At 39.9% G+C, this 15,331-nt stretch overlaps 1 protein-coding gene across 4 annotated transcripts in view; it reads left to right on the top strand.

Annotated features, from left to right (window-relative positions):
- The window catches only part of rundc3b (RUN domain containing 3b), a 78,506-nt gene that overhangs the window by 7,844 nt on the left and 55,331 nt on the right, over positions 1 to 15,331 (top strand). For all 4 annotated transcript variants that reach the window (XR_009808799.1, XM_061915598.1, XM_061915600.1 and 1 more), the window contains exons 2-3: positions 11,244 to 11,359; positions 11,437 to 11,570. Coding sequence is in view for 3 of the 4 variants with exons in the window: in XM_061915598.1 (XP_061771582.1) it covers positions 11,244 to 11,359; positions 11,437 to 11,570 (250 nt within the window). In the remaining variant the exon portion in view is untranslated. The remainder of the gene's footprint in view (positions 1 to 11,243; positions 11,360 to 11,436; positions 11,571 to 15,331) is intronic.

Here is a 15,331-nt window from a genome sequence, read left to right as displayed (position 1 = left end):
TTTCAAAGTGATGTTAAATGTATATCCATTTACTTCATAATTTACATGTATTTTAAATTGTATTTTACTTGCATGTTTAACTACAAGAAATGCTTTATTGAAGTGTTTATGGTCATTATTGGGTGTCTACAACAGATGAATTGGAAATTCAATGATATTTCTTATTAAAAAAATGTAAAACATTTTTGCTCGATTTGGTCTTCATCTGACCTTTTGGACATAATATGTAAATGTATAATTACATATTGTATACATTCATGGTCAAAAGTTTACATACACTTGTAAAGAACATAATGTCATGGCTGTCTTGAGTTTCCAATAATTTATACAACTCTTATTTTTTTGTGATAAAGTGATTGGAGCACATACTTGTTTGTCACAAAAACCATGCATAAAGTTTAGTTCTTTTATGAATTTTTTCTGGGTCTACTGAAAATGTGACCAAATCTAATTGGTGAAAAGTATACATACATACAGCAATATTAATATTTGGTTACATGTAAAACAAGTGATCACGGCGACCGAGTAGAGTAGAATTCCCATTGGCTCTTCTGTAAGCTGACTTTTATTAACGTTTATTTAATATTTACAATGCTATTTAAAAAAATAATAATTTTTTAATCAATCCATCGTCATGTCTTTTATAATGATTGTGAACAATAGGCAAAATCCCCCGAATAGTGCAGTTCCCTCTTAAGGAGGTCATCTGCATAGAGAGAGGCTACACATTATGTGTACATATATGCCCGTGATAAGCGGGTCGGTATAAGTGCCATTGACCGAGCTCGATATCAGGAGCAAAAAACAATTGGCTCAGGGGGCAGCCCTGCCATGTGGAACGGTACAGGCGAAAATATTGTTTGTCCTGACCAAGGCCTCCGAAGGTGAATATAGAAGCTTAATCCATTAAATAAAACTGTTGCCAAAGACAAATCTCTTTACGACATAAAACAGATAATTCCCTTCCATTCGGTCAAATGCCTTTTCAGCATCCATAGATATTACTGCCACTTCAGTGTTAAAGAACAGGCCAGACTTGCCAAACTTGAGACTTCAGAATTAGGTAGATATTCAAAAGGCCCGCTGGTGTGTGTGTGTGTGTGTATATATATATATATATATATATATATATATATATATATATATATATATATATATATATATATATATATATATATATGATAAAGGGGTTGTACTTGCATAGCGCTTTTCTACCTTCAAGGTACTCAAAGCGCTTTGACACTACTTCCACATTTACACACACATTTACACACTGATGGAGGGAGCTGCCATGCAAGGCGCTAACCAGCACCCATCAGGAGTAAGGGTGAAGTGTCATGCTCAGGACACAACGGACATGACAAGGTTGGTACTAGGTGGGGATTGAACCAGGGAAACTCGGGTTGCACACGGCCACTCTCCCACTGCGCCACGCCATATATATATATATCTATCTATCTATATATATATATATATATATATATATATATATATATAGATATAGATATAGATAGATAGATAGATCGGGGTGTAATGGTACGTGTAATTGTATTGAACTGTTTCGGTACGGGGGTTCCGGTTCGGTGTGGAAGAGTACCGAACGAGTTTCTCACGAACATATGAAGTAGCCGCCTATGCTTAAGTCTTAACAAGCTGCTCCACTCCATTCTGCCTATATCTCCTGCACAGCACCCTGCATTGTCCCTCCCCCACAACCATCTGATTGGTTACAACCATAATGGTAAGCCAATCAGCAGTGCGTATTCAGAGCGCATCTAGCCAGCGCTTCAGCGTCTAGCAGATAGGTGTTTAGCAGGTGAGCAGCAGACTCTCCCCAAATTACACTAAACACTTCCAAGTCAACTACTTTTTAAACATCACTATGAGCCCGTTGACCTTCTAGAAACAAAATGACGCTCATCTAACTCGCAGACCTGGCTTAAGGTAAAGGCTAAGTAGCTTTTAGCGTAACGTTAGCTCATTTTGCGGTGCGTGCGTGTGTGCGTGTGCGTGTTACGGACAGTGTGGATTGAGGTTTGTTGAAGCAGCAAAAAAGGACATTATGTTAAATGAAGAGTTTCTGTCTCTGATAGTGTATACAATAATGTAAGTGCATCATAAATCCTACTTGAAGTCCATGGTGTTCAGGGAGGAATTGTCTCTCCTATTGCTATAGTACTATTTTTCAGCTATAGTTACATTAATCATTAGTAATGTAGCAGCTTAGTTTTGAATGGCAGGGTCCCTGCTATCACACGTTGATACAAATGTAACATTTACATAATAAAAAATCAACTACAGGCTTCCCAAATGCTGTAATAAATTAAGCATGATGAGTTGACTTGAAACTGTTTAATGTTGCACTTTTTATACGTAGAAGAAAAGTTGTCATTTTATTTAATCTAAGCAACAACTTGAGGCAGTTTAAAGTTGATTAACGTGAGCAGAATTATTATAGTGTTCCCAATGTTAAAAGGATAAAGCCATTGTTTACAGATTTGGTAAATAAATTACCCAAAAATTTCTATTTTGTTGTTTTCTTACTGTACCGAAAATAAACCGAACCGTGACCTCTAGACTGAGGTACGTACCGAACCGACATTTTTGTGTACCGTTACACCCCTAATATGTGTATATGTATATATATATATATATATATATATATATATATATATATATATATATATATATATATATATATATATATATGTATGTATGTACAGGTGCTGGTCATATTATTAGAATATCATGAAAAAGTTGATTTATTTCATTAATTCCATTTAGAAAGTCAAACTTGTAGAATGTATACATTCATTCCAAACAGACTGATACATTTCAAGTGTTTTTTGCCAAAAAGGAGATGTTTATAGCTGACAACCATTGAAAACACTAAATTCAACATCTCAGAAAATTAGAATATGGTGAAAAGGTCAGATATTGAAGACACCTGGTGCCAAACTCTAATTAGCTAACTAACTCAAAACACCTGGAAAAGCCTTTAAATGGTCTCTCGTTTTGATTCTGTATGACACACAATCATGGGGAAGACTGCTGACTTGACAACTGTCCAAAAGATGACCATTGATACTTTAAAGAAGGATGGCAAGACACAAGAAGGTCATTGCCAAAGAGGTTGGATGTTCCCAGAGCTCTGTGTCCATGCACAATAGAGAGGCGAAGGGAAGATAAAGATGTGGTAGAAAAAAGTGTACAAGCAAGAGGGATAACCGCACCCTGGAGAAGATTGTCAAACAAAACCGATTAAAAAATGTGGGTGAGATCCACAAAGAGTGAACTGCAGCTGGAGTCAGTGCTTCAAGAACCACCACACACCGACGTATGCAAGATATGGGCTTCAGCTGTCGCATTCCTTGTGTAAAGCCACTCTTGAATAAGAGACAACGTCAAAAGTGTCTCGCCTGGGCTCAAGACAAAAAGGACTGGACTGCTGCTGAGTGGTCCAAAGTTATGTTTTCAGATGAAAGTAAATTTTGTATCTCCTTTGGAAATCAAGATCCCAGAGTCTGGAGGAAGACAGGAGAGGCACAGAATACACGTTGCCTGAAGTCCAGTGTCAAATTTCCACAATCGGTAATGGTCTGGGGTGCCATGTCATCTGCTGGTGTTGGTCCACTGTGTTTCCTGAGGTCTAGGGTCAATGCAGCAGTCTACCAGGAAGTTTTAGAACACTTTATGCTGCCTGCCGCGGATCAATTTTATGGAGGTGAAGATTTCATTTTCCAACATGACTTGGCACCAGCACACAGTGCCAAATCTACCAGTACCTGGTTTAAGGACCATGGTATCTCTGTTCTTGATTGGCCTGCAAACTCACCTGACCTTAACCCCATAGAAAATCTATGGGGTATTGTGAAGCGGAAGATGCGAGATGCCAGACCCAACAATGCTGAAGAGCTGAAGGCCACTATTAAAGCAACCTGGGCTCTTATAACACCTGAGGAGTGTAACAGACTGGTGGGCTCCATGCCACGCCGTATTGCTGCAGCAATTCGGGCAAAAGGAGCTGCAACTAAGTATTGATTGCTGAAACTTTCCATGTTCAGTTGGCCCACATTTCTAAAAAATATTTTTTGGTACTAGTCGTAACTAATATTCTAATTTTCTGAGATACTGAATTTGGTATTTTCAGTAATTGTCAGTACTAATCATCACAATTTAAAGAAATAAACATTTCAAATATGTCACTATGTCTGTAATGAATTGATATAATATGTAAGTTTTATCTTCTGAATATAATTACTGAAATAAATAAACTTTTTCATGATATTCTAATAATATGAACAGCACCTGCATATACATCAATCAATGTTTACTTATATATCCCTAAATCACTAGTGTCTCAAAGGGCTGCACAAACCACTATGACATCCTCGGTAGGCCAGCATAAGGGCAAGGAAAACTCACACCCAGTGGGACATCGGTGACAATAATGACCCAGTGGGACGTCGGTGACAATGATGACTATGAGAACCTTGGAGAGGAGGAAAGCAATGGATGTCGAGCGGGTCTAACATGATACTGTGAGAGTTCAATCCATAATGGATCCAACACAGTCGCAAGAGTCCAGTCCAAAGCGGATCCAACACAGCAGCGAGAGTCCTGTTCACAGCGGAGCCATCAGGAAACCATCCCAAGCGAAGGCGGATCAGCAGCGCAGAGATGTCCCCAGCCGATACACAGGCGAGCAGTACATTGCCACCGGATTGGACCGGACACCCTCCACAAGGGAGAGTGGGACATAGAAGAAAAAGAAAAGAAACGGCAGATCAACTGGTCTAAAAAGGGAGTCTATTTAATGGCTAGAGTATACAATTGAGTTTTAAGGTGAGACTTAAATGCTTCTACTGAGGTGGCATCTCGAACTGTTACCGGGAGGGCATTCCAGAGTACTGGAGCCCGAACGGAAAACGCTCTATAGCCCGCAGACTTTTTTTGGGCTTTGGGAATCACTAATAAGCCGGAGTCCTTTGAACGCAGATTTCTTGCCGGGACATATGGTACAATACAATCGGCAAGATAGGATGGAGCTAGACCGTGTAGTATTTTATACGTAAGTAGTAAAACCTTAAAGTCACATCTTAAGTATACAGGAAGCCAGTGCAGGTGAGCCAGTACAGGCATAATGTGATCAAACTTTCTTGTTCTTGTCAAAAGTCTAGCAGCCGCATTTTGTACCAACTGTAATCTTTTAATGCTAGACATGGGGAGACCCGAAAATAATACGTTACAGTAGTCGAGGCGAGACGTAACAAACGCATGGATAATGATCTCAGCGTCTTTAGTGGACAAAATGGAGTGAATTTTAGCGATATTACGGAGATGAAAGAAGGCCGTTTTAGTAACGCTTTTAATGTGTGCCTCAAAGGAGAGAGTTGGGTCGAAGATAATACCCAGATTCTTTACCGTGTCGCCTTGTTTAATTGGTTGGTTGTCAAATGTTAGAGTTGTATTATTAAATAGAGCTCGGTGTCTAGCAGGACCGATAATCAGCATTTCCGTTTTTTTGGCGTTGAGTTGAAAAAAGTTAGCGGACATCCATTGTTTAATTTCATTAAGACACGCCTCCAGCTGACTACAATCCGGCGTGTTTGTCAGCTTTAGGGGCATGTAGAGTTGGGTGTCATCAGCATAACAGTGAAAGCTAACACCGTATTTGCGTATGATGTCACCTAGCGGCAGCATGTAGATGCTGAAGAGTGCAGGGCCAAGGACCGAACCCTGGGGAACTCCACACGTTACCTTAACGTAGTCCGAGGTCACATTGTTATGGGAGACACACTGCATCCTATCAGTAAGATAAGAGTTAAACCAAGACAGGGCTAAGTCTGACATACCAATTCGTGTTTTGATACGTTCTAATAAAATATTATGATCGACAGTATCGAAAGCAGCGCTAAGATCGAGGAGCAGCAACATAGATGACGCATCAGAATCCATCGTTAGCAATAGATCCTTAGTCATTTTTGCGAGGGCTGTCTCCGTGGAGTGATTTGCCCTGAAACCGGATTGAAAGGTTTCACATAGATTGTTAGACGCTAAGTGTTCATTTAACTGCTCCGCAACAATTTTTTTCGAGGATTTTTGAAATAAAGGGAAGGTGAGACACTGGTCGGTAGTTTACCATGAGGTCAGGATCGAGGTTAGGTCTTTTAAGAAGAGGATGAATAACTGCTTTTTTGAATGCTAGGGGAGCAGTGCCCGAGGAAAGTGATAAGTTTATAATATTTAGCACTGATGGACCTAATAATACAAAGAGCTCCTTGATCAGTTTCCCAGGAAGAGGGTCAAGTAAACATGTTGTTTGTTTTATTCCATTTACACGTTGTAACAATTCCTCTAATGTTATTTCCTCAAAACGAGAGAAACTATTTTGGAGGGCAGTATCCGCCGTATATACCATCGTATCAGTGTTAATAGAACCCCGTTGTAGCTGGGACGCATTGTCTTTAATCTCCTTTCTAATGACTTCAATTTTCTTACTAAAGAATTGCATAAAGTCATCAGCTGAGTGGGTGGAGCTACTGGAAGGGGTCCCTTGTTGGGTTAGCGATGCTACCGTACTAAACAAACATTTAGGATCGTTTTTATTACAGTGGATGAGATTTGAGTAATATTTAGCTTTAGCTAAGGTAAGCATGCGTTTATAAGTTATTAAACTATTACTCCATGCTTGATGGTGCACCTCAAGTTTAGTCGTGCGCCATTTGCGTTCCAGCTTTCTGCATAATAATTTCTGAGCTCTAGTTTCTTCTGTAAACCACGGGGTGCACTTTTTTGGAGCCTTTTTTAACTTTAGCGGTGCTATGTTATCAATGGTTTCGCGCAGGGCGTCGTTAAAGTTGTTAGTGAGGTTATCAATAGAGCCCACATATTTTGGGAATGGTGCCATTACCAAGGGCAGTAGGTCAACAAGAGTTGTGGTTGTGGCCGTATTAATGTTGCGGCTGCTATAGCAGTTATTATTATTAGTTTGACGAACATGCGTCTGAACCTCGAATTTTATAAGGTAATGATCGGACAATACTTTAGTATACGGGAGTATCGTAACTTTGGATACGGTGATACCCCTGACAAGCACTAGGTCTATCGTATTACCGTTGCGATGCGTGGGTTCATTTATTATTTGTGTGAGACCACAGCTATCAATTATAGTCTGGAGCGCTACGCACGGTGGGTCCGATGGGGTATTCATATGGATATTAAAGTCCCCCATTATGATTATATTATCGGCATGTGTCACTAGATCAGCAACGAACTCTGAGAATTAATTGATAAAGTCCGAATAGGGCCCGATAAAGTCCGAATAGGGCCCTGGAGGATGGTAGATAACAGCCAGGTGTAGAGGCAGCGGTGGGACAGACCTCATAGTAAGCACCTCAAACGATTTATATTTATTATTTATGTTAGGACTAAGGTTAAAGTTTTCGTTGTATATTAGTGCGACACCCCTCCCCCCCCCCCCCCCCCCCCCCCCCACCCCTTTTAAGCGGACGGGCAATATGCGCATGTGTAAAGTTAGGAGGACATGCCTCATTTAGCGCAAAAAAGTCGTTTGGTTTAAGCCAGGTTTCGCTGAGACCGATGACGTTAAGATTGTTGTCTCTGATGATATCATTAACTAACAACGTTTTGGGAGACAATGATCTTATGTTTAAAAAACCTATATTATAGGTAGTGGGCTGTTTTAGGGAATCAAATTATCCGTAGTAGCAATATTAATAATGTTGTGTTTATTATGGCCAGTGCATTTAGTATAATTACGACCATATCTAGGAATTGATACGACGGGAATTTTCCGATTGTTTGATTGTTGCTTTGATAAACTGCACGCATCATGGTTAGCCACCTCAGTAACGGGGATTTTCCGATTGTTTGTTTGTTGCTTTGATAAACTGCACGCATCATAGTTAGCCACCTCAGTATAACACATGTCGAACTCTGAAACACTCAAAGCAGAAAAAACTTGTTCTAATTTAACTGACTCCTTAACTTGTTCTAATTTAACTGACTCCTTACCCAGACCAGTAGTCTCGCATCTTCCATTTAAATCCGGCTGCAGAATGGAGGGAAGTGGTGTCCTGTGGGGATTAGCCTTCTACTTTGTTTTTAGCCCCGCTCGGCATCCGCGTTTCCGATCACACCGCTGGCGTCTGCTCCGTAGACGGCCCCCACTGCTACTAGACTCCCCTGCTTCATAGGCCGCTGGATGTAGCCGCCGAATTATTCCCATGCTAGTTAGCAAGTCTAGCACGCACGCGTCTATTAGTCCAAAACTGCCCGATATGTCCACATCCAGAAGTGTCTGGCGGTCGTACGTGATCACGGAGTGACCACGATGTGAGCCAGCCATAAAGTTTGTAGAATTGTCCGGTATTTCTGCCAAATGTTCCATCTTTAGCAGGAGCTCCTCGAAGTCGCAGCCTTTCCGGGCGCCGCCATCTTGGAATCAATCATATACATGTATATATGTATATGTAAACAGATGTATATGTATATATACACACACACATATATATGTATATGTGTATATATATGTATATATATGTGTGTATATGTGTATATATGTTTATGTGTGTATATGTATATATATGTATTTATAAATATGTATATACATATGTATATATATGTATTTATAAATATGTATATATATATATATATATGTCTTTATAAATTTATATATATATATATATATATATATATATATATATATATGTATATATATATGTATGTGTGTATGTACAAACTCTGTTTCCATGTGAGTTGGGAAATTGTGTTAGATGTAAATATAAACGGAATACAATGAATTGCTAATCATTGTCTACCCATACTCAGTTGAATATGCTACAAAGACAACATATTTGATGTTCAAACTGATAAACATTCTTTTTTTTGCAAATAATCATTAACTTTAGAATTTGATGCCAGCAACACATGACAAAAAAGTTGAGAAAGGTGGCAATAAATACTGATAAAGTTGAAGAATGGTCATCAAACACTTATATGGAACATCCCACAGGTGTGCAGGCTAATTGAAAACAGTTGGGTGCCATGATTGGGTGGAAAAGCAGCTTCCATGAAATGCCAAGTAATTCACAAACAAGGATGGGGCGAGGGTCAACACTTTGTAAGCAAATTGTCGAACAATTTTAGAACAACATTTCTCAATGAGCTATTGCAAGGAATTTAGGGATTTTACCATCTACGGTCCGTAAAATCATCAAAAGGGTCAGAGAATCTGGAGAAATAACTGCACGTAAGAGATTATATTTCGGCCCTTTGATCTCTCAGGCGGTACTGCATCAAAAACCGACATCAGTGTGTAAAGGATATCACCACATGGGCTGAGAAACACTTCATAAAACCACTGTCGGTAACTACAGTTGGTCGCTACATCTGTAAGTGCAAGTTTAAACTCTACTATGCAAAGCCAAACCCATTTACCAACAACACCCTGAAATGCCGCCGGTTTCGCTGGGCCCGAGCTCATCTAAGATGGACTGATGCAAAGTGGAAAAGTGTTCTGTTGTCTGAAAAGTCCACATTTCAAATTATATTTAGAAACCGAGAACTTGGTGTCCTCCAGAACAAAGAGGAAAATAACCATTCGGATTGTATAGGCGCAAAGTTCAAAAGCCAGCATCTGTGATGGTATGGGGGTGTATTAATGCCCAAGGCATGGGTAACTTACACATCTGGGAAGGCACCTTTAATGCTGAAAGGTCCATACAGGTTTTGGAGCAACATATGTTTTCATCGAAGCAACGTTATCATTGACGCCCCTGCTTATTTCAGCATGACAATGCCAAGCCACGTGTTACAACAGCGTGGCTTCGTAGTAAAAAAGTGCGGGTACTTTCCTGGCCCGCCTGCAGTCCAGACCTGTCTTCCATCGAAAATGTGTGGGGCATTAGAAGCGTAAAATACGACAGCGGAGATCCCGGACTGTTGAACGACTGAAGCTCTACATAAAACAAGAATAGGAAAGAATTCCACTTTCAAAGCTTCCACAATTAGTTTCCTCAGTTCCCAAACATTTATTGAGTGTTGTTAAAAGAAAAGATCTGATGTAACACAGTTGTGAACATGCCCTTTCCCAACTACTTTGGCATGTGTTGCAGCCCTGAAATTCCAAGTTAATTATTATTTGCAAAAAAAATAAAAGTTTGTGAGTTTGAACATTAAATATGTTGTCTTTGTAGTGCATTCAATTGGATATGGGTTGAAAAGGATTGGCAAATCATTGTATTCCGTTTATATTTACATCTAACACAATTTCCCAACTCATATGGAAACGGGGTCTGTATGTATATATTTATGTGTGTATATATATATATATATATATATATATATATATATATATACATATAGCTGTAATTCGCTGAAATTAAGTATTTATTTTATTATATATACATAGAAATAAAAGAAGGAGGATAGGGATGATGTTCGTTAAGAAATTGACGATGCCATTAGCGAATCCTCTTATCGAACCGATTTCTTATTAAATCTGTTATCGAATCCAGATAGGTTGTTGTGTGTGCACCTTGTTTGTGCACTGAGTTCCAAAAGCCTTAGATGTTATGTGACTGGGCGGGCACGCTGTTTATATGGAGGAAAAGCGGACGTGACTGAGGACAGCATGCGGGTTGAAGGGTGAAGGTTTCATGTGAGAGAGGACGCTAAAGGCACGCCCCCAAAATTGTTGTCCGGGTGGAAATCGGGAGAAATTCGTGAGAATGGTTGCCCCGGGAAATTTTTGGGAGGGGCACTGAAATTCGGGACTCTCTCGGGAAAATCGGTAGGGTTGGCAACTATGGAGCAGGCACGTCATACACTATATTAAAAAGACGTCAAAATTTAGAGAAGGAGTGATTATTTTGAATGAACCCAATTTGATCCGCATTAATAATATAATTAATAATAGAAGGGAGGATAGCATCCAGACGTAAAGCCAGCAGTTTGGATAATATTTAAAATCCGCGTTTAATAGGCTAGTAGGACGATACGAAGTGCACGGGTCCTTGCCTTTTTTTAGGAGAAGAGAAATTGAAGGTTGGTTGAGTGTTTGCGAGAAGTGTCCAGATTCAAACGATTCATTGTAAATGTCCAATATTGGGGGGCTAGCTTATGAAAAAAAGTTTAGAAAAAATTGGGAGGGCTAAAATGTGTTTTAACAAATACTATGTGATGATTTCCTCTATAATGTCAAGTCCCATCACTTTCAGGTTTTCCGTAAAGACTCTCCTGGACTGCTCCTGCTTAGAGAGCATGGATGACTCTTCGGCAGAGGTATTAAACTTTGTGTCCATCCTGGAACATATCCTCAACCATCGACTTAAAGGTAAACTCCAGCCAAAGTCTCCTTGTGTTGTGTTGATGCCTTGACCTTACATCTCTTTCTGCCCTTTCATCAACCAGGTCATACTTCTTGGTTTGGCCACGAGAGTCCTCAGAGTTTCTGGGATTACGCCAAAGCGGCCTGTGCTAAAGTCCCTCATAATTGCATCCGAAGCATCGAGAGTATGGAGAATGTGCAATCGTCCAAAGCCAAGGTGAGACTTCTATAAAGTTCTTTGTCAATCGAGTCATACTTAACCTCTCAACCCCAAAAGCCAAAGCAGGCATTTTTTTAGGTTACTTTGCTTTATCCACTTTGGAAGCAAACACCGAGCTCTGTCAGAAAAGATTGGCGTGCGTGTGCTTGTTTGTGTGCGTGTGTGTGTCACGAAAAAACAACACCGTTTTACACAATGAAACAAGCAATCAGTTCAACATTGTTTGGAACTTGCAGAGCTTTTTGTTTTGTAATCATGTCCAGAAAACCAATAACATTGGTAGAGGATTAAGTATACAGTGGAAATCCTTTACTGCATGTCGACGCCCCTCGGACTTGTTGATTGGCGTCAGCATAAGCCGTTATGAATGTAAGCAAAACCAAAACTTGCCATTGCATGTGACTTTGGCCAGAGACATAAAGAAAATGGGTGATAAGAATATTATAATAATAACAAAGCCTTTTTTTTTTGTTGACATGTTTTTTTTTCCATTTGTGCATATTTTTATTTTCAATTTTTATCTAACAAAGCTGTTGCTGTAGTTGTTGAATGTCTTGACTACAATGACAAAGTTTTCACAAATGCACAGGTCTTTCTTCAGGTGAATAACATTCTAAAACAAATTCCCCAAATGTCTGTGTTTTGTTTGTTGCTTTGGTAGAATCCAGATTAATACTGGCATGCTTTTATTTTGAAGCTTACTTTGCACTGAACAGGATGTCGCTGAATCCAGGTTTTATTGCTGTACATGTTAAATTTCTCTACCATCACCATCACGGTGGTATCGCTCAATGCACCCAAAAAGCACCCATACACAAACCCCCCAACCAAGTTGCACCTCATCCAACAGCCAAAACAAACAGCCACACAACCCACTGTCCCGGCAGAAGACAACACCAAACACCGTCCCAGTCCAACAAGAGTCACACCATCCCCATCGGTGCGTCCGAACATGTCTATCTTTTCCAACCGCAATCTGCAAGCGTTGCTCCCAAACAAATGCAAACCGGGTGAACAGCTGCTCCACACCAGGTCGTCATGACACAAAGCGAGTCCATCCCCAGCTAAACAAAGCCCCAGGGCGAATCTTGAGAGTCCCCACTAGCAACTCCACGCAAAAAACTGCACAGGCCCCATGCGCAACGTGATCACCGCATCTAAGCTGCTCACACAGCAATGTGTTTATACAAGTCCTGACCGGGGAACGCATCCCGCCCACATGTCAGCACCCAAGCCAACCCAGCCGGTCTCCACAATTCCATCAGCGCATGGCCATTAATCACGGCCCTTCAACCACTCCGACCCAACTCAACAAAGCCAACCGTCGGTAGATCCACAGCAACCACCACCGCCGCCCGTTCGCAGTACAAAGGACTTTGGCCGCCAAAACGGTAGCAAAAGAGCAACCAATCCCACAAATTGCAACGACAGACACATCTGGTGACCACCCTCCCCACGTCCACTCCCCCGGCTCCCAAAATACAAAAAAATAGAGACCTGGTCGCCACCAGTGCCACCAATCCTCGCAATCCATTCTGCATGTCCAGTTAGAGAACAGAAGAAAAAAACCTCGAGCAACAATAAGCAAATATGAGCACATTTTTACAACGCATAAAACTTTCAACGGGGGGTTTGTGGGACATTCAGCCCTAAACTGCAGCCGTCAGGGCGCTGCTCTGTAGTCCCATCATATTGCGGAGGTTGAAGCGGTGAAGGCGGAGAATGGGGGGTGGGGCATATCTGTGTAGTAGTATTCTACGGGTGTGTTTTGTCCATAAGCCTAGAAGTTGCTCCGTTTGGGGTCATGGTACAGTGTCAACATTCCAGGTGTCTTTTAAAGAAGGGAGTAAGGGATTTATTGATAGGGTAAAGATATAAGTTTTATTTCTTACTGCTCCTTTTCGCTCATGCGAAATGCTGTTTTTGCATTTGTTTTTAAATTAATGAAATGCATTAAAAAAAAATTATGAGAGTTAACATGATGCATTTAACTGTTTTAATGGTGTTTGCGTCTATAAGCTAAACAGCAACACACACACATAACACGCTGTTAATGACATTAATGGGCTGCATGTGAACTGTATCACAGTGTAGCGACCTAACAGATAAGAGTTTATGTGAGGCCTTGACGTTATCCGACAGTTTATGTGTCCATGAGCGCATCACTGGCTGAGCAGAGTGTGTGCGTCTTTTAGTTGCTGATGTTGTTTTGGTGTGGTGACGGCCGATAGCAATCAATATTGTTGCAGACCACTTCCTTCTCCTCCTTCAATCTTCTCATTGTTTCATCCGTTGAGACCACATGTTGAAAATAGTACAGAATAAATAGTCCGGGGTTCTATTTTGTTTGAAGTTCACGTTGGATTTTGTCCGCTGCATATAGATTTCCAGTGCGCGGAGGACATCGGGAGCAATGCGCAACTGTGCAGGCACGCACCTCAGAGGGAACATTCATGTGGAGTCTGTGGACAAAACCATTTTTAAGGGGCTAACGGGGTTAATGAAATTATCAAAATTGGAATATTGTATGACTTGTGGCCTGGTTTTCAATTGGATTCATTCGTATGAATGTATATTAGTTCAGTGTATGCATAATATTTTTTTCATTGAGGCTACTGGTGGCTATGTGTGGGCCCAGCTCTTAGAATTGTCATCAACTCCCCCCCACTCCGCAATACGACGGCCCTGCCTAAAAGGCTCACAAATTAGCTTGGAAATGCAGATCAACCTTTTTATTGTTATTAATCCTGTTCTGCAAGAGGCGTTTATTGATTAATTTTCTAACAACACGCTTTGAACACAAAGCCACTTGGCTGTGAGACCATTTTTCCAGAATTTGATCACGGACACCATTTTACTTTCCACAAATCAGCGTTATAATAAAACCTGAACCATTTATACTGATGATAGTGTTACAGTACGTAAATGTGACAAAACATTGACTAACATAGATTTCAAAATTTCAAAATCTCATGCAGTTCCAGTTCATTTGAGCTGTCTGATGCTTCCGTCTTATCAATTTCAGGACATCAAAACACAAAATATCTTTAAAAGTTGATTTACTGCTCTGCGTTGTCATATTTTTGTAACATTGATATTTTGACATTCTTCTTAAACATAAAAATGGATTCAAAAGTTTTGAATTTACAATCAAGAATGTTCCACAGACTCCTTTTGATTAAGACATATTTCCTTTACAGCTGACTGAAACCTGGGTTTTGTTGAAACCTCAGTACCTTTTTAGCACATATCTACTTTTTTTCTTGGTGAATCCATTTTATAAATTGTTTGGTAAACTTTCCATATGAGCTTTATACATTGTTTTTCGAAGGGTAGACTCAACTAATTCATTGAATTCCAATGTTTTTAATTGTATAAATAAAGGATCGGATGGGTCTCTCTATCTACTTCCACTGGCAACTCTAATCGCCCTTTTCTGTAAATGAAAAATTGGATTAATGTATGGTTTGCAGGTATTTCCCCAATTTTCAAAGCAATAGGTCAGATATGGAACAGTCAATGAGTTAAACAATAAAAACAATGCATTTTTATTCAGAAAATCTTTGATTTTATACAGCACAGCTATTATTTGGAATACCTTTACTTTGACATCATCAATACATGATTTCCATGCCAAGTGATTGTCAATCATAACACCTAGAAACTTAATATCATGTGTCTTTTCAATTCCTAACCCATTAATAATTAATGACGCGTCATTGTATTTCATTTTAATACGAAACATTTTTAGTTTTAGT

This window comes from Nerophis ophidion, linkage group LG11, assembly GCF_033978795.1.
Source record: "Nerophis ophidion isolate RoL-2023_Sa linkage group LG11, RoL_Noph_v1.0, whole genome shotgun sequence".
In the NCBI taxonomy this organism is placed as follows: domain Eukaryota; kingdom Metazoa; phylum Chordata; class Actinopteri; order Syngnathiformes; family Syngnathidae; genus Nerophis; species Nerophis ophidion.
The sequence above is the reverse complement of the archived record's forward strand: the minus strand, read 5'-3'. Positions and strand labels throughout refer to the sequence as shown.